Below are 20,897 nucleotides of genomic sequence, written 5' to 3'. Positions count from 1 at the left end.
ATGCAGCTGTGTTTCTCTTGGGATAAAGGAATCAGTTTTATTCCACACTGTGGAATGGAGTCTAATTATACAGGGCAGGACACTGAGACCCTATAGCATGTGTACTGAAAAGAGACCCCTCTCATTCAACTAAATAAGGGGCCTTTAGCCCTTTCCACTGATACACCATTATCATCTTGGCTCATTTGGAAGCCCCCTCTCTACCATCCTATAGACCCTCCTCCACTGCGAGCAAAGGGAGGTCTTAGAATCACAGAGCCGTTACTATGGCAGCTGTCCTTCTCACCCCCATTCTCACTATTATGGAATTATCCCCTTCTGAAATGTCCTGTTGTGTCTATAACACCAAATGTCCCCTCCCTTTCCACAACTCTCTCCAAGCCCTCCAAGACAGCCAGAGGGCTCCAAAGAATCAGTGTAAAAAGCAGAGACAGAAACAGAGAGAGTTTAATGAGCAGGACAAACACTGGAATATTCATAAATGCAATAACAACTCCTTCTTCCAAGAACTCAGCTGGAATGAAAATTGGCTTTCACAACAAGTGTGTTATCTACCCTCCTCGTATGGGAGCTAGATGATAATGGATTATCATCACTAACAGTGCTCTATATAGAGCAGCTTCCCCCTTCCACCAAGTCTGCCACTGCCTGCACCTTCTGGATCACACAGTTTTCAGCCTTGCTTTCTTTCCTACACTTGCTGGCACTGCAGCACAATTTTTTTACTTCTCTCCTTGATAGGACCTCAAGCTGCAAGAGGTAAGACCATTGGTTTCAACTTGGAGAATAATCTGTATAGGGTTTTGTATTAGAAAATGTAGCATTTTCTCCCTTAGAACAACAAGTAGTTTCCTGGGGCTTGCACGTTAGAGGGACTGGATGAATGGGAAAATACAAAGGGTAGCCTGTGTAAAATGTGAGGGAATGAAAAGTTTGTACTTAAATAGGTCTCCAATACAAATATACATACATGTTCAATACTTTCCATTTTTCTTCAGCATTCTTACATGAACAACTTTTGTACATGGAACATATAGTACAAACAGTGTTAACATGTATTTTTAAACAATGTAAATGAAAATGGTCTAACTGTTAAAATCTAAAAATATAGCATGTGATAGCCTATTCAAGTTCACCCAATGAACCAACATCTTTCCAGGTCATGAGGATAAAGAAAACTGTAAACCTATTGTAATCAAGAGATTATTCCTGTTGACATCAAGACTTTGTGAAAACCTGAACTATCTAGAATATTGTATATATACGTGAGCATAAAATGAGTTTCAATGCATGGTACACTGTTCAAGAAGTTGTGTAGGCAAAGCTGCACTTCATGCAACTCTCAACCACTATTGTGGATAACTGCTACTTGAATACAGCACACTTAGATTTTTACAGCAACAGGTACAACAAGTAGCACCATAGTTATAATACAATGGAAGAGGAGACGGTAAGACCAAATAAAGTTGCCTTTTTATTTATTCAGACCTTTTGCAATAACACAATTTAAGACTGAATTGTATGAGTAACAATTTCTAAAAACGTAAGATTTTTATAAATATAATATTCTAAAATATAATAATAATAATAATAATAATAATGATGATGATGATGATGACATGAGTGAAAAGAGAATACTGTACTGTAACTTTTAAAAGTTTCTGCTAGAAAAGTTTCACCATGTTATAGAAATGGAAAAATACTGTAATATATCATGTGAACATTTCAGTGAGTTACTGTTTTTCAAAAATCTTCTACTTGTTACTAAGATTCACTCATATCAAATGGCACTCAAGACAGAGGCTTTTTGAAACTGCATTTAGCAAAGAACAGTTGTATTACAGTAGTTCAGCATGTGAATCATATGCTGTCCCACAGTTTTCTTCACATCACTGACATGCTTATTCTGTGGAAGCTGAGAGGAAAAGAAATTACCCTGCTATGAGCAATTCCTCATGGTGCTATACTGAAACAGCAACAACAAAAATATCATACAAAGGAGCCATCATTTGCCAGCCATTTCATTATTCTTTTGTGTACAGTGTTAGGATAAGGATTGAGTCAACTAAGCAACTTATGTAAATCAACAAGCTTATTAAGAAATACATAATTATCCCTACATTACAGAGCATTATTGTTCAGTGTCTTTAAACTGTACTATGCATATTTACCTTTTAAAATATATTTGAAACAATAGAAATAGTGTCCCTATCCACAAAGATGATCAAGATTAATGAATTAAACAATGAATTACATTGTAATTCCATGTACCTAAATTATAAGAATTTTGGAGGAACATCTAACAGAGAGTACCTGTTGAAGCCCATAATAATGTATATGAGATATTCAAAAAAGGGCAAGTTCTTGGGGATGGGGAGAATATCCCTTATATCCTCACTTTTAAAAATGCTGTATGGGGGAACACTCAGTGGTCAGATGGTGGAAGGACACTTCATGCTATTGGAAAGGATCTGTGTATTCCAATTAGTGCCAGTCTCTGTTCCAATTAGTGCCAAATAGCACTGGCTTCTACATTCTCAAATTGAGAGCAGTAACTAATCGTTCATCTCAGAATTCCTTGCATCAGCATGAGGTTATTTCGTGCCAGGCAAGATAAAGCTTAATAGTTCAGTTTTAACCATGTATAGTCCAAAACTAAGCTCCAGGAAAAAACATTCCACCTCAACATTAGGAGGAACCTCCTGACAGTAAGGGCTGTTCGACAGTGGAACAAACTCCCTCGGAGTGTAATGGAGTCTCCTTCCTTAAAGGTCTTTAAACAGAGGTTGGAATCTGTTGGAAATGCTTTGATTTAGATTTCCTACATGGCAGGGGGTTGGACTGGATGGCCCTTGCAGTCTCTTCCAACTCTATGATTCTAGTCTCACTATGGGTTTATGCTGTAATAAATATGCTTAGGATGCAATCTAAATCTGCACAACATCTCCCATTCCACATATAGGCTTGAATCTAGAGTAGTCTCACTGAATCAATTATTGAATGGTGATTCAGCACATATGTAAATCCATTGGTTCAATAGGTCTATTCTAGGCTGCATCCACACTGCAGAAATAATCCGGTTTGACATCACTTTAATTGCCATGGCTCAGTGCTATGGAATTCAGGTTATTGTTGCTTTCTGGACTCCAGTGCCACAATAAACTACAATTCCCAGAATTACATAGCAGTTAAAGTGGTGTCAAACTGGATTATTTCTGCAGCGCAGATAGAGCCTTAGTCAAGACTACCAATAGGATTCAGACCTGACAGCTGTAAACTGCAGACCTGAACTTTTCATTGCACTCAGCCAAGTTCTCCTGTTTTGCATAACATCCAATCTGAAGAAGCATTTTAAAAAATATGGTATTATACTTATTTACAATACATATGTTCTGTCTTTATCTTGCATACAGGAATGCCTAGAAGATTACAACTGTAATACTACAGTTAATAGTACAATCCTATATGGAGAAGATTTCAATTAATGTTTTCCTAAATCAGGAACCTTCGATTTTAAAACATTACTAAATTTTCATTTTTTTCTATATATTGTAACTGTTGTTGTTGTTCATCTTCAAGATTTCCGACTTATGGCTACCCTAAGGCGAATTTATCATAGGGTTTTCTTGGAAAGTTCCACTATAGGGGGATTGCCATAGCCATCTTCTGAGGCAGAGTGCATGTGACTTGTCCAATGTCACCCAGTGGGTTTACATGGCCAAGTCAGGATATTATGATTACCATATATATTCAGCTATAAGTTCGGCCTCATGTATAAGTCAAGGTCAAGTTTTGGGGCCAAAATTATGGATTTTGCCATGACCTGTGGATTGGTCAAGGGTAAAACTTGGAGGCTCCAGTGTGTGTATGTGTGCGTATGGCAAGAGAGACTCTCACTGAAGCTTTTTGCTGCATCATTTCAACCAGATGCGTGAGCAGGAGATGGACTCTCAAACAAACAGCAATATCAATCAATCACCCAGGACTCCTTCTGCTTGGCTTCAGAGAGAAATACAATAAGCTCCTCTCTCCACCGCATGGGGAAATCTGAAAGAGCTGCTATCACATTTCCATAGTGACCCGTAAATAAGTCAACCTGGGATTTTAGGGTCAATTTTGGGGCATACATTTTTAGACTTATAGATACGTATACAGTGGTACCCCGGGATACGAATTGATCGCGTTACGAAATTTCCGGGATACGAAAAAAATAGGAAAAAACTGTTCCGGGTTACGATGTTTTTTTTCGGGTTACGAATGTTTTTTTTGGTGCGAAATTCAAACCGCAAAGCGCGGCTAGCGGCTTTCCAGCGCTAGCCGCTAGCCTTTTCGGGTTGCAAAATTACTCGGGTTACGAACGGAGCCGCGGAACGAATTAATTTCGTAACCCGAGGGACTACTGTATACAGTATTTACAGTTACAGTGGTAAATTTTCCACTTCAGAGATACACTGTCACAGCTTACTACTCTGAAATATGCCTCCCTTGATAAAATTGATAATTATGCAATGAAATGCCATACTAAAGCAACCAAAATAGATACCCGAATTACAATTACATAAACTGTAAATTACATAAATACAAAAGGCAAACATATTACGACGTAACTACAGGACAGAACAGATGTATAAAAATGGAAGGTTCAGTTCTTGGACTGAAAAACAGACTTAATATATAAACAGAAATAGCTGATTATACTGTATTACTGCAGTTCAGACTGTATCTTAATTGAAACTACTATGTAGCTATTTTATGTATCTAATACAGTTTTTTAGTCTGTTGTGCAAGCTTCCCCACCCCCCTTTGAGTTTCTATTTACTCTAAATACAAGAGCCTCAAGTATCTTTCTCATCATGTCTGTAGTCATACAAATAATTAACATCAGGAGCTTGTTAGCAAGAGTCATTATATAGAAGGAGTAGGAAATATACTATGGCCTTCCAAAGGTTGAGGGACCATCCTATTCAGCATAGCAAATGATGAGGGATGATGGCAGATGTATTCGAGCATGATCTGGAAAGCCACACCCATGCATTATACAGCTTTTTTCTTAGCAAAAAAAGTCATAACTGCCCCTGAAATAACAATGTATAACAAAAGACACGCACACAGTATATATATCATCACTCACTGTGAGTTTTTTTACATATATACAGCATAGTATTGATAGAGTTAATAAATTATTATTATTTTTTACTTTTGCATTTTCTCAGAATATGGGGAAACAAAAATTGCTAAGTCTCCACTCATCATCCTGTAATACATATAAACACTGGACATCCTAAACAGCAGTAGATGATATTTTAATTAAGGTAATGGAAAGTGAAGATGAAGTCTTGTGTGTATACACAAAATGCACCATTGAGCAGATTTCTACTTTTGGCAGTTTCCTCTTTGACTGCAAGGGGATGATTCTCTACAAAAGCTTCTAGCTATATCGTGGTGGCCTTGTAGGAAGCCTTGGGATAGCTTCTAAAAGGTGAAAATACTTTGTGTGGAGAACATCACTTTAGTGACTAGCTGAGGTTCATTAAAAAGCAAACAAGCTTAGTTGGTTTCCACATTAGCTTACTAGCATAATATGCTTAAGTTTTTCTCTTTTATTATTTCAGGCTCATATATCAAGACCAACAGTGAGGAATGAACAGCCACACAGATTTTTCAGGCCTGCTCTTCAACACTTCTCTGGAAAGTTCAGAGCAATGTGGCAAGGAGACTCACATGGAGAATATCTTTTTTGCTATTTTCTACCTTCTGGATTTCATCCTAGCATTTGTTGGCAATGCTCTGGCTCTTTGGCTTTTCATCCGGGACCAAAAGTCAGACACCCCAGCCAACATTTTTCTGATGCATCTCGCTGTCGCCGACCTGTCTTTTGTACTAGTATTACCAACACGGCTAGTGTACCATTTTTCAGGCAATCACTGGCCATTTGGAGAGATCCCATGTCGGCTCACAGGCTTCCTTTTCTACCTCAACATGTATGCCAGCATTTACTTCCTCATGTGCATCAGTATAGATCGTTTCTTAGCTATTGTGCACCCTGTAAAATCCCTCAAACTCCGCAGGTCACTCTATGCCCATTTGGCCTGTGCTTTCCTGTGGGTCATAGTTGCTGTGGCAATGGCACCCCTTTTGGTAAATGTGCAGACAGCTGAGATGAACAATACTACCATTTGCTTGCAGCTCTACCGAGAAAAAGCCTCACGCCATGCTCTCGTGTCACTGGCTGTAGCATTTACCCTTCCATTTGTTACTACAGTGACTTGCTACTTATTGATTATACGAAGTCTGAAGAAGGGGAACCGGATTGAGAATCATCTAAAGGAAAGAGCCATCAAAATGATAATCATGGTACTTATGATCTTCTTGATCTGTTTTGTGCCTTATCATATCAACCGCTATATTTATATCCTCAATTATGATGGTGTGAAGACGTCTTGTGAAATGCAGCGGATTCTGGCTCTTGGCAACCGTATTACTTCCTGTCTCACCAGCTTAAATGGTGCCCTTGATCCTGTCATGTATTTCTTTGTTGCTGAAAAGTTCCGGGAGGCCTTGTGTGGCTTGTTTTGCAGCAAAAAGTCTGCAAGATTACCATCAAGTTATGATGGGAAAACAAATGATAGCTCCTTAAGTGCTAAATCTGAACTATAAATATTTGAAAACAATTGATGTTGTTTTTCAAGGACTTTTCCATCTAACACCATTACTTCTCCTAAAAAGCAGATCAGTGTTTCTCCAGGAATACAACCTGTTGTCAAACTTCACATTTAAGAACATTTAAATGACAACATACAAAGCAAATTTAATAAGAAGGAAATAGAGTACTGGATGATCTTCTCCCACCTAAAACATTTTTGGCTCAGTCAGTGCAGAAAATGCCCCCCTCTCCTCCATGCTCTGGTATTTCTTTTCTTTTCTTTTTTTTTCATCCTGCCACTCTATCTCGGGGCTTGAAGAGGAATGAATGATCCATTGAAGCCAAGCCATCCTCTAGTTAGAGTGTAATGTTTTATGGCATTCAACTAAAAGAAATACTGGGGCCATAGGTTTACACTCACAGAGGTTTGGTTATAACCAGAACTTCTGAAGCAGACATAACCCCCCTGCATCCTCTCCATGAGAGGCACCTGTATCCTATTCTAATCTGCAATGTGTTTGTTGGGTCAAACACATCTTTTTGCATACTCATCACTAGCAAGTACTAATTTCCAGAGGTCTGTGTTGTCAGAGTATAAAGATATAATTGCATTAAAAATAAAAGTGGCGTAACAGTTGCACTTCTGTTGCCTGAAATTAATACAAATAACTGAATAGCTGGGGCCTGAGGAATAAAGCTTTTAAAAGTCACAATTGCTTCAAAAATAAGGAAGGAAGGAAGGAAGGAAGGGATGCTGCATTGAAGCATAACAGCATATATTGCTTCAAATGATATACTGTACAGCTTAAGATTTGATAGTTATGATACGTGCATGCTTTTTCTCCACTCTTAACATATATACTCATCTATACGTCTAAACATTTATGACCAAAAATTGACCCTCAAATCCCAGGCTGATTTATTTACAGGTCAATATGGTAATGTGATAACAGCTCTTTCAGATTTTTCCATGGAGTTTCTTTTTCTCTCAATCCAAGCAGCAAGAGGCCTGGGTAATTAATTGCTATTAAACAGAGTCCCTCTCCCGCCTATGCTGGACGCCAGTGTCTGGAGAGTGAAGGGTGAAAGCAAAGTTGAAACACCGAAGCAAAAAGCCTTAAATAGAGTCTCTCTTGCTGTGCACACACTGAAGGAGCCTTCAAACTCAACTTATCCAAGGGTCATGGCAACATCCATAATTTTGGCCCCAAAACCTGCCCTTGACTTATATATGATGTTGACTTATATTTGAATATATACAGTACAGTATTTTGTGCATTTTGGAATGTTTTTCCTGTTAACTCATTCTCCAGTATCTATATTTCAAAACTGAGAAAATTGAGATAGGTAAGGAAATCTGAACTCTGAGCTTTGAGAAGATTGTGAATGTGGATTCTGATGGGACACAAATAATAAAAAGAATTCTACAGAGGCTTCACCACACTTAGTTCAACAAAGAAAGAATATTTGGATCCTTTTACAGCTCAAACAATTGTCTGACCTTTTGTCTAGGTACAATATTGAACAGAATATAAAATGCTACCTTATAATTTAAATCACTTCTTTGTTAGCACCTGGGCTGTTAATATTATTTTCAACAACATGCTTAGAACAATTATTTAACATAAATCATTTTATTTTATGTTTAAATTTTTATATTTGTGTACAGTAGGCCCTCTGTATCTATGGATTCTGCATCCACTGATTCAACCATCAATGGATTAAAATATTAAATAATAAATAAATTCCAAAAAGCAAACTTAGATTTTGCCATTTGATATAAAGGACACCTTTTTATTACATCATAGTATATAATAGGATTTGAGCATCCACAGATGTTGGTATCCACTGAGAGTATCCACTAAACCTCAGCGGATACCATGGTCCCACTGTATATGTTTAATTAATCTCCCTTCCCTCCCTCTCATATGCACAAGTAACTCAAAGTTCTGTAGAGAGCTTTGTACAAATAATTAATCCATTTTAACAGCTTTTGATGCAATTCTTGCTGATATATTTGTCCTTATCCAATGCAGACTGGACTTACCATATCCACATTAGCAAAACAAAGACCCTTAGTTCCAAAAAACTATACTAGTACTTCTGTCTCTGTGCCAATGTAATGTTGCTGCAAGTTTGGTACATCAGGGTTTTGCTATAATTTTTGTGGTCTCCGCGAACCTCTGATGATGAGCACTTGCATGCTGCACAGCAAATTAGTTCTTCAGAAGTTATATTTTCTATAATATCTGGGAGATAGCACCATCTTCATATGTTTAGCTGACACACTGTGGGCTCATCTGGAGTTTGCCTTTTAGCTATGGAATGCTGACTGCTTTCCTACAATGCATATTCTGGATAGTCAAAATGGCCAACATATGGATCCTAGAGCAAATTCAGCCTCAATGTTCCCTAAAAGCCAGAATATCAAAACTGAGGCTATCATACTTTGGCCATTCTGTGAAATGACATAACTCATTAGAAAAATATGGCAGCTGTGATTTTATATCAGCTGCTTAACTACTGTACATAGACAAGTAGTTTCTCCTAACTCAACCTTTCCACATCCTCATCTGCTGGGCAGCAGCCATAGTGAGCAAGACAGTCTATTCCTTTGTCTATTATGAAGCTGTGGACTGATGTTTCCACCTTTAGAATGATCTCTGGTGCAACAGTCAGAAGTAGCATCCCTGTGGCAATTCCTCCTTGCTCTGGAGATAGCTCATAAGGGGTGAGTGAGGTGCAAATATTAAACAGTTTCTTCCTGATCGATAGGGTAACAGACCTTTGTTGCTTGCAGCAGCAGCTACCTAATAATTGACCACTGTTGGCAACAGGGTGTCTTGGAGGTCTCTCATTCATAGGGTTGCCATATGTCAAGGCCACTGATTAAGAAGAACAATGTATTTAATTTTTTCATAGCTGTTCTATTCAGTAGTCAGTTTGGAATGATAGAAATCCAAAGCTTATGTTTTGAATATTGCTGCATAGTGTTACTTGGGGTTTTTTTATTTCCTTGAAGGACATATTATTACAGTACTTCCTTTATCTCCATAGTTTATTTTGTTTTCCAGCATGGCATACATTAAAATACTTAAGAGACTAAAGGCATTTTGTCTTACTATTAAGCAAAATTCTTTCTGACCATCAGCTTGATCTTGGTAAGTAATTACAGTATCCATTTCAAAATGTCCATGTTGTCCTTCTTCTACTGCCAAGCAGTAGGTCCCAAACACCCCCCCCCCCCCCCGCTTTTTTGAAAGTGGGTTCCTTTAATACATCTCTATATCATTCTCCAGCCAATACTCCCCCATCCCTTTCACAATATCCCTTTTTTCTAAATCCTGTATTCAAGAGCCATCTTCAGATCCTTAGCTCTTTCATTAAAAAACTGCTTAACATTTTACACATTTAACATATACACATATTTCACATGCTAAAACCACCAACAGAATAGAAATAAATGTGCATTTTGAAAGCATGTACATTTTTGTGGCTTGTTTCATCTCCCTATTCATGCATCTATGCCCTTCACATTTCAAGAAAGGGAGGAAATTATTTTGGTCCAAATTTAATGTGAACCAATCTCTACACTTCTCAAAGTAATGTGAGACTGAGATTTCGCTTTACTTTTTCTACATCTCCAAATTTTACAATCTAGTTCTCAGATGAAAAAAAATGAGTACATGGAGAAATCATGTATAAAAATCCATACACTAGGAGAAATGCATACAAAACTACATTTATCAGGAAGTGTATACACAATCATTGTCAAAGAAGGCATACCTTAGTAGAAATGTGTATAATTTCTAATGTGTGTCTAAGATTGTCCTAATAAATGTAGAGGGGAAATGTATACATAAGGAAAAAATACATTTTTTGAGAATACAAGACAGGATGGAATAAATTACTGTAGTGCTTAAAAAAAAGACAGAGTAGCAGGAATAGAAATAGTCTGATTTGTCATAAATAGTTATTGATTCCACCCTGGAACTTCTGCTGCCACAGAGTGAATCCTCCCATCCAAACAATGTCCTACTGCAAGTTCAAGCTGTATTACCTGAAGAATTCTCTCATAGTCATGTCCTCTCATTGCCCTCTTACCTGCCAGCATTCTTCACAAATCCCAAATCAGCAAGAGCTACATCACAGAGCTCACAGCGAAAGCATTCTGGATGCCAGTTATTGTTCATTGCCTTGATAACACGGCCAATGATAAACTCACCTTGGAACAAGAAAACAAAAGATGAATTAAAAACAGTAATTTAATTCAAAGCACTTATCTCTGTCTCCATCATTATCCCCTAAAAATTCTACAGTCAATATATTCTTACTACAGTGGTACCCCGGGTTACGAATTTAATTCGTTCCGCGGCGCCGTTCGTAACCCGAAAGATTTCACAACCCGAAAAAGCCATAGCCGCTAGCGCTGGAAAGCCGCAATTTCGTGCGAAAAAGCGCCGAAAAGCACCAAAAATTTTTTCGTAAGCCGGAAAAAAAACGTAACCCGGAACAGTTTTTTCCTATCTAATTTTTTCGTATCCCGGAAATTTCGTAACGCGGTCATTTCGTATCCCGGGGTACCACTGTATTTAGGTAACTCAGTGATTTACAGAACAGATTCAGAACAAGCTTGTGATTGGTAATCAATATCCTTATTTTACATGTTAGAAATTCAAATTAAACATGAGTGATTTCCCCAGGACCATGAATTCAGTCAAACCTAAATTTGCCAGTTCTCATATTAATGTCCACTCCAATTAACCACATAATTTCTTTGTAGCTTCTGAATTTCAGGGACATTTGATTTAGAACCTTAAATTAATAACTAATTTTAATTAGTGCTATACTATTTCTCTGTTTTACTCTGCTGATCTTGGAAAGGTAAGAAAACCACCAATAATGCTTTAATATTTATACTTCTCCCAAAGTATCATTTGAATATGTACACTTAGAGATCTTACCACATGCTCCACAGCAGGGTGCAAACAACATCTGAAAATCATGCTCGCAATATTTTCTCCCTTCAAACTAGAAAAAATACAGGAAAACATATATCATGAAACACATAAATTCAGACACTTCTACCCAGTACGCAGGATTCTTATGAATATGTACAAGTCTTAAACCATTGTTTTTCAGCTTCTACGTGTTTTACTTCAAAACAGGTTTTTTTTTAATCGCTGCAGCTTTTAGAGATATTTGTATTATTAATGTCATTGTAACTACATCTCCTCTTCCCACCACATTGGAAGAAATGGTACATAGAGAAGATGAGAAGCAAATACATCTAACACAACAAAATATGGAGAAGTGTTTTAGCAACAATATTTCTTGTCTTGAATTAGGGATAGCTCTCATATTGTGATTTTGCTTGTGAAACTCTGCACTTTACAATCTAGTTCTCAGATGAAAAAAAAATGTATTAGTGGTAAATGATTTATTTTAATGCATGGGGCCTACACTAGATTATCTCTTACTATGTTCCTATGGAACCAACAAGATTAGGGAACATGTAGAAGGGTTATTGTGGATTTCTATATCTATGAAGCCCCTCTTTGTGGCTCTTATTAACCATATTCAGATACAACTTTAAACTAGTTTGGTTTTAAATGAAAGAGTTTTCAGCTCAGTCAAGCTCCCTGAGGCATCAGAGGAAGGGAGAGAGAAGCACACACATGCTTCTCTTCAATCCCTCCCTGCCACCCTGTAACTGGCCCAGCTGATCCAGTTACAGGGTGGCAGGGAGAGGAAAGAGAGGCAAGCAAGTGCCTAGCTTCTACCACCCTCCCTGCCGCCCTGTAACTGGGGGGAGGGATTAGTCGTGATTTTTTTGATGTTTGAGGGGTCTTTCACCGCTAACCCCCACGAATGTGGAGGGACGATTGTACCCTGTAGATGTTGGACCATATCAAATCTATATTACTAAATTACTACAAAAGAGAGGAGAATGGAATAAAGATGATGGTTTTTAGAATTGCAAAGATATTTGATAAAGTCTGAGGCTCCTCTGGCTTTACTTGGCGAATGAAGATTCAGAAAGGACTCATTCCGCGCTTTCTACAGAAGGCTCTACAGAAACAATTATGTCATATATGGAAATCTCACATCATAAAAGAGTCCATCTGGAAACTGGCGAAAGCACTGAGCACAGACGAAGCAGTTTTCATGATATAGTTCCCCATTGCTGTTCACAATTCTCTCCGTGGGGTCAAAACGAGCCCGACAGCGTTCACACACAGCATTTGCAAGGGCATCTGACATGTTACTAGGGAACAAAATGGAACAAGAGTCAAGTCAGTGTCAGATTCACAATTATAAAGTGAAACCATCAAAGCCACCTAATTCATAATAATAAAAAATTAAGAAGTGTTATGAATGTATATTCTGTCACACTGGAAGAATCCTATCTAAAGATATGACTCAGTAGCTTCATAAATGTGTATATGCCTTCAACATGTTTGGTAATGGTAAGCTCTCTCCTGTCCCTTCACTGGTGATTTGTTCAACATACTTAACACATGCTATCTAGTATTCAAAAATAAATTCTTCCACAGTAAGAACTGCAAAAACTACCAGAGAAACATGAGTGAATACAAATAATAAGAGCCAGAGAATGTTATGATACAGATATAATTTGTTGAACAAGAAACTGAAGGAACAGTTATACAAGAAATAAAAATAGTGGACCTTAAGAAATGAGACAAATGTTCTGTTTCTCTGCAGGATCATGTTTTTGTTCTCAGTTCCTTTTGACCTCAAAAACATTTCTGGATTCTAGATCTGCAGATCTCAAATTCATCCACTCATCCCACCCATACTCCCACTCACAAGGGCTAAAAATGTCAAATGTGAAGAGCAACAATATGCTTTCGTAACTCACATTTTACAAAAGGTCCACTTCCCAGACAATCCTATCACAGTGCACAGGGAATTATAGTGAATCTGTACAATGAGCATCTAATGTTAGATGCTATGTCCTTAAAACATCTTTGACTATAAAGAAATGATTGATAAGAGGCAAAAACAGAAAATGGCCATTACAATTTGTTAAGTTGCCAGTTATAAGCACATACACCATATACAAAGCACAGGGGGCCCGAAGAAAAATCTGAAAAAATTAAAAAATAATTTTAAAAATGTTTCATATAATTAGAACATTAATTCTATGACATCAATCTTATCTGAAATGCTTGGGACCAGAAGTGGTTGGGATTTTGGAATATTTGCATATACACAATGTGTTATCTTGAAGATGGAACCAAAGTCTAAAAATAAAATTAATTTGTTTCATATACATCTTATATACACGTGGGTGCGTTGTGTGACTTGAAGTCATTTCCAACTTATAGCAATCCTAAGGCAAATCTATCATGAGGTTATCTTGGCAAAATTTGTTTAGAGGAGGTTTACCATGGCCTTCCCCTCTGAGACTGAGGGTGTGTGACTTGCCCAAGGTCACCCAGTAGGTTTCATGGCAGAGCTGGGAATTGAATCCTGGTCTCCAGAGTCATAGTCCAATACACAAACCACTACATCACAATGGCCCTAGCCTGAAGGTAATTTCATACATAATATTTTTAATTATTTTGTGCATAAAAATAAAGTTTGTGTACACTGAACCATCAGAAAGCAAAGGTGTCACTATGTCAGCCATCCATGAAAAAAGTTTTGGATTTTGAAGTATTTTGGATTTCGGAATTCCAGATAAGTGAGACTCAATCTGTATCGCATTTTTAAAAAGTAAAAAATCCTTATACAGTGCACCTGTGTCATACACAGGCGCACCATACGCAGCTTCCAGCATATGCTGGAAGCCGCACCAGAAAGACTTCTCCCATGCCTAGGAAGAAGCAATGGGGCGTGCGTCGGGCATGTGCCACGGGAACAAGACCCATTAGTTCTAACGGGGCTTGACTTTACGCATTTTCCCCTTATGCGGCAGGGTCCGGAACGGATCCCCCGCGTAAGCGAAAGGTCAACTGTAAATAGAATGGACTCTTGCGTAAAGAATGAAAAATCTCAAAATGCATGTCACAAATATTGTTACATAGCGGAATTCTCTTAAACATACAGATTACTGGAGAAGCCAATTTAGTGTAGTCTTTTAAATATTGGACTCTAGGCCCTGGGAGACTTGGGTTCAAATCTCTGCTTAGCATGGAAACCCAGTGGGTGACCTTCGACAAGTCACACTCTCTTAGCCTCAGAGAAAGGCAATGGTAAATCTCTGAATAAATCTTACTAAGAAAACCTTATGATAAGGTTGCCATAAGTCGAAGTCTGATTGAAGGCACACAACACACACATTGAGTAGTCAATTTGTGGCCCTCCAATTGATGCTGGACTAAAGCTCCCATTGACCCTAACCAACATAGCCAGTAATGAAGGATGCTGGTAGCTACACTATCTAGAGGACCACAAGCTACCTACCGTCATAAGCAAAAAATAGTATTAACTGTCCTTAAATTAACTATGCTAAATATTTGTTCCCCTAGTCTCTCATAAATTCAGAAATAGTTGTTCCTAATACCAACTTTTAATACACGCAAGAGAATTTGGGAATACTTATCCCACAAACATACTTTATTTCAGCTCATTCACAGAACCTTGCAGTTTGGAATAACTTTGATCACATCCTAGACTTAAAGAGAAACAACTAAAGAATCCAAAATTTTGAAAGAGGATATTAACTCTCAGCTCAGTCTCTCAATTCACCTTGAATTTATATAAACAAATATGAGAACAGTGGGTTCTGTGGATCATATAATGTTGTGGGATTAATGTCACATAAGATGTTATGTTTAATATAATACTTTTTTGGGGAATATTGATATTTCAAATATTCAAAACTCTGCTCAAATGCTCTCTTCTCGGGGTTCTCCCCTCCATACAGTTTGACCTCCTTAGTTGAGATCACTTCCCTTTCTTTCCTGTCATTGTAGAGCATAATTTAAATTTTATGTAATGGTTACTTCCTCTCCAGATGTTTGTCTTTTTATTCCTGAGAGCGACTGCATTTCTCAGAACATTGTCCTCTGCACCAGTTGCCCAAATTTCCTTCCTTTGGGGAACCAGATGGATTTATTTGCTAACAAACTTCTGAGCACTGTAGAAGATTCCAGGATGTGCTCTTAATTTGACTGACATGCTTCAACAAACTGTTGGAACTAACACATGCCACATAAAATCTACAAAACATACTTGGCAAAACTATTAATAGTAAGCTTGTGCTCAACTTGGTGGAGTCACAAGCTAGCCAGCCACCTTGAGCCCCAGTTTTAGGAAAAGATGGGTTATCTAGTAAAATAGAAAGAATTTGTGCAGACATTATTTAATCTCAAAATATAATCCAGAAAGTTTTAGTTTAGTTTTAGAATTACATATTTGAAATAACTGCAATGACTTATATCAAAGTACGATTAATACTGTTTTGGTCAAATTGATTTTCCAACCCTTGTGACAATATGTGAGGTTTTAAAACATTGTTAGAAATGACCATTAGGCAATTAGACCCAATGGACAGGATTTCTACACCTTTAATGCAGAAGCACCAATTTTTTCATACTTGTATGATAAGATGCAGCTGCCAAAATTTCTTTTCTGGTGTAACTATCAGAGTAAAAAATCTCGTCTGTTTTTGCAACTGTTCCTTCACACTGAATCTACATTAGACTTATAACTTTTCTGTAATTATTTTAGCATTATGGTGGACAACTGAGATGGATACAGAAGTGAGTTTTCTGTCCCCAAACCTTCTGGGGTGAGTCCACTCCTAGTTTGAGAAATGGTTATTCTTGATCCTGTACAGTGCAGCCCCACTCACCCTGCCTTGCAACCTATTAAAATATGAATTGCTTTTTTTGACAAGAAAAAGTTTGTTCCAATTAGCCAGCAAGGGCAAAGGACCACAAAATTATACCTGTAAAGTAACATCAAACCCTGGGACTGTACTTCGCTCACCCTTGCTTTAGTGCAATGGCTATTACCAATAATGGTTGCAAAGCCTCTAACTAAGTACCATAAGCAGTGTTGCCAATTTCCAGGGAATTGCCCAGAATCCGGGGAATTTAATTATTTCTTTCTGGGGATTTGGGCTGAATAATAATCATAAATATTGGGGAATTCCAAGGATTTTGGATTTTGGTAAAACATTCTGGGGAATATCTTCGAGGTTTGTTGGCAACACTGACCATAACAGCTTTACCATTAAAAGTGTTTGTCAAATAGTTCTCATGTACTGGATTCCAAGCTGCTTTTTAAACCCATCAGAGTTAACCAACAATTATAACATGACATAATGTAATGCTAGGTGACAAACAATTTTAAAAACCTTACTACCCAGGAAAATCTCACATACCAGGATACTGTGCTGATTTAATGTGATCACAATAATATGATAATGTTTTAAAAGAGACAAAGAAAGCTGTAGTTCTTTCTAAGAATTCTGAAAAACACTGAGCATTCATGGGTGCAATATCTCCCAAATCACAGAAAAAGAAAATACTTCTCCAGGGGGAGAAGTGTGCTCTGCTTAAGAGTTCTTAACAAGCATAACTCCTTCTCATCCTATAAACGAACACTGTCATACTTTAAATGCTGAACAGAAATAAGAAAGAATGCAGCAACTTAGAAAACTATTCATAAAAGAACAGAGTTACTTTGGATGAAAAAAACAAAACAAAACAATTCTTCCAGATTTTAACTTTCAAACGTTTTTTAAAAACAATAGCTATTAATATAATACCCAACTTTTGTTTATAGTGTTTACAGCACCAATAGCCCAGCGTCACTAAGTGAGTAAAGGCTTTCATAACTCTTTTCCTGTGATTGTTCAGAACTGATTATATCAGAGCCAAAGAAACACTTTTCTTTAAACAAAAAGTGGAAATTCAAACCTGGTAGTTTCAGCTTGTCTAATTTTCTGTACTTCCTGCTTCTAAGGAAGCCAAAGGAAACATTCCAGCAAACTAAGACCATTAATCTGTAAGAGGTACCCATGTAACCTACCCAAATATCCCAGCTGCCCTCTCATTCCCATCACTGAATAATGCCACTGTGCCACTCAGACGATCCTGCCGGCGTTGGTAGAGTTTGGAAGATGCTAGCTCCTGAAGTTTCATGCCAGCCATGGGACTGATTATCTCTTTTCCTTTTTAAAAAAGGCAGTATGAGGAAGAGAAATCCAACCTTAGGTTTCAAGAAATGTTTCTTTCAGATTACTGTTCTTCTCAGAAGTGCTAATCAGAACAAGCGAAATCCATCCTTGTTGTACAGCAAGTTCTCTTCCATAATTAGTCAACCATCTTGCTTGTTTTCTTCAATTCCACTGATAAATAATTTTGTGAGTATGAAAGTGTAATACTTTCAGATTAATTTGAGTAAGGATTACATTTCAAAATATTATTCTTAACTTCAGTCAACTAATATTACAAGAGCAATTAAACTGAATAGCCATTGCAGGAAATAAACCCCGCGTTTCTTTACTGGTAGATTTTTGGCAATTCAATAAACAATGACAATATGCAGAAAAATAGTCCTAAAGAATTAGTCTTCTTTAACCAGTTCTTTCATAGTTTTGCAATAATTAACATGCTTTTTGTTGCTTAGAAAAACAAGTGCTGGAAAACTGCCTGGCTTTGAAACTCACTCCAAAAGTCACATGCTGTCAATATCAAGATACCCAGAAAAGAAACATACTTTACATTCCTTTCCCTACTACATTCACTCTGGGATGCTGAAGTGTTACAGATACAGTCTGTTTCTTTACACCATCCCTTTTTCCACGCCCATCTTGAAGAAAGCATCACATTATGCAAGCTGGTTATGACTCAAATATTTATATTGTTTTGGTGATTGAGACTTTCTCACCATTCCCCACCCTCCTCTCCTTCTCTGATACTTTCCCATTTAATAATATTCTGAGGTGATGTGGGCTGATGAGTATTCTTACTTATTCTGCTTCTGTAAAAACACTTTAATACACACACTGGAATAAGAAAAGTTAGCAAAATCCAACAATGTAGAATGATGTAGAACAGAGGAAAGGGGCTGATCACAGAGCTTCCTCAGCACTCCAGCTAGACATAGTGTAATCAGACATATTACAAGGCAGAACTGCAGATTTAAAATCCATTTGTTTCACTTCTTAAGCTATAAAATGTGTTTTCAGGACTGAAAATATAACACTTTTTTCTTAACAACTGACAGAAGCATTAATATGTCCTGCTATGCTTTTATCTATTGATATTCATGTTTGATTTTATTGTTCTTGTTTGCTGTTACCCGCCTTGATCCAATACTGGGAGAGGTGGGATACAAATAATAACAATAACAATAACAACAATAATAATAATAACTATTATTAAGTGATGGGGATGTTTTAGAAAAGTGGTTCCTCAATTTCTGCATAGCGTGGCTTGATAAATGTCCCTTTGTTTCTGCACATATCACTTCTGCTCACACATCTGGAGGTGAAAATAGCCTCTTGGGAGTTTTTTCATTCTAGCTGCTAGTGCACATAGCTATGACGCACCCTAAATCCCTGCCCCAGCCCTATTAGTCAGAAGTATCACAGTCCGGGGAACCATAGTCTCAGTTTTTAAAATCACCATTGATGTAATTTTTTAAAATCTCTTCTTAAGAGATTTTTTAAATTACATCAATTATGATTTTAAAAATGAATTATAAATTACTGAAAATGAATAAATGTCCAATAGTTCCTTATATTTGAAAGTCTTCACTTTTGTTCAAGAGAAAGTCTGAGTTTTCTGACTATAACATTTCTTTCCCCCGCAATTAGTTCACTAATCTTCCAGATTTAAAACAGCCTCAGGAAGCTGGTGAGTGTGAGAGGAAGAAATACTGTATACACCTCCATTAATATAAAAAACTCTCCCCAAGCTACATGGACCCCAACACACTGTCAAAAGGTAATAAATTTCATGATGAAATGCATCCAGGGTGAAATCCTATGCACTCTTACACAGAAAAAATTACTAAATCAACAATACAGTAGTTGAATATCTACCTGTGTCTAAATTCAATATACCATATATGTTCAAATGTAAGTCGATCTCACGTATAAGTCGAGAGAAGGTTTTGGGGCCAAAGTTATGGATTTTTATATAACCCGTGTATAAGTCCAGGGTAAAACTTAGGGACATGTAACAAAGGATGCAAAGGATGAAGGAAAGGAAAATGATGCCAAAGCACACTGATAATTTCCCACCTAGGCATTCAAAAAGGCCAGATGTGGCACCACAGTGGAGAAAATAGAGAAGGGCAGTGCTTCTTTTCATTTCTTCCAGGATACATTAAGCGCTTGCCTTTTGCCGCTCTACTTAGAGAAGGGGATGGTTCCTCTTTTGATAAAAGTTAAGGTACAGTATTTACATTGACCCCATGGATAAGTCGACTCAGGTTTTTCGGGTCAATATTTTTACTAACATTTCTAGACTTACACATGAGTATATACATTACGTCCCTCCAGTGTAGACCCATTAAACCAATGGCAAACATCAATACTTATGTAAACTTCACTGATTCAATGGGTATACTCCAGTTGGGATTAACAATTGTATTAAAGCTAAAAAGGAATATACTGTCAGTGTTACATTCTTCCAGATGTTTTCTTCCAGGGTGGGAAAGAAAAAGCTCCCATTTCCACTGTCTCATATCTCAGATCCCTGAGCACCAAAGAGCTGGCAGAAAGTGGGCTTTATACAAGTACAAAGGTCATTGATAAATAGACAACTCAGCCTTCCCCAGTTCCTTCTTATATCTGTTCAAGGCATAGATGATAATGGCGACATACTAATTGTCATCATTTACTCTTGCAAGACCACTTTAGAGGCATATTTACCATATTCCCCTCGCCCTTTGCAAATTGCAATATGAAAGTAACCTGGAAGATTTACATGTCACCATGTTGACTGTATTTCTGAATCAAAACTGTTAGCACCTTGTCTTTTGCTATGGCACCACCACTATTGTTTTATGCTATTGCAGATTACAAAGTGGGGCTAGAAACTGCAAAAAGAGGGAGTAACTGAGAAAAAGAGGTGTGGGTCTGTGGTATTTAGAGATAAAGGTTTTGCTATGAGGTGAAGAGACATGGATAACATGGTGTCCAAGTTTAGCAGGAACTGCAGATAGACAAGAAAAAGAATAAGAGAGAGGGGGGGGGGGGTCTGACAAAGAGAGACCATAGAAGACTTATTTAAAAGAATAGCCTGATTTAAAAGAATAGACT

The 20,897-nt window shown here is 37.4% G+C and overlaps 2 protein-coding genes across 4 annotated transcripts in view; one reads left to right on the top strand and one right to left on the bottom strand.

Annotated features, from left to right (window-relative positions):
• Positions 1–20,897, bottom strand: part of LIMS2 (LIM zinc finger domain containing 2) — a 37,351-nt gene that overhangs the window by 14,758 nt on the left and 1,696 nt on the right. For 2 of the 3 annotated variants that reach the window (XM_042457442.1, XM_042457441.1), the window contains exons 2-4: positions 12,752–12,911; positions 11,608–11,674; positions 10,748–10,868 (exon numbers count right to left, since the gene is read on the bottom strand). In XM_042457442.1, coding sequence (XP_042313376.1) covers positions 10,748–10,868; positions 11,608–11,674; positions 12,752–12,907 — 344 coding nt within the window. In that variant the 5' untranslated portion in view covers positions 12,908–12,911. Of the gene's footprint in view, positions 1–10,747; positions 10,869–11,607; positions 11,675–12,751; positions 12,912–17,653; positions 19,700–20,897 lie in introns of those variants that run through there. The other variant, XM_042457440.1, reaches the window with a different exon arrangement.
• GPR17 (G protein-coupled receptor 17) lies at positions 438–9,748 on the top strand. Its single transcript, XM_042457444.1, has 2 exons — positions 438–759; positions 5,613–9,748. Exon 2 carries the CDS (start codon positions 5,641–5,643, stop codon positions 6,655–6,657), a length of 1,017 nt encoding a protein of 338 aa, XP_042313378.1. The 5' UTR covers positions 438–759; positions 5,613–5,640; the 3' UTR covers positions 6,658–9,748.

Source organism: Sceloporus undulatus, chromosome 3, assembly GCF_019175285.1.
Source record: "Sceloporus undulatus isolate JIND9_A2432 ecotype Alabama chromosome 3, SceUnd_v1.1, whole genome shotgun sequence".
NCBI classification, from domain to species: Eukaryota; Metazoa; Chordata; class Lepidosauria; order Squamata; family Phrynosomatidae; genus Sceloporus; species Sceloporus undulatus.
This window is presented reverse-complemented; position numbering and strand designations above follow the sequence as displayed.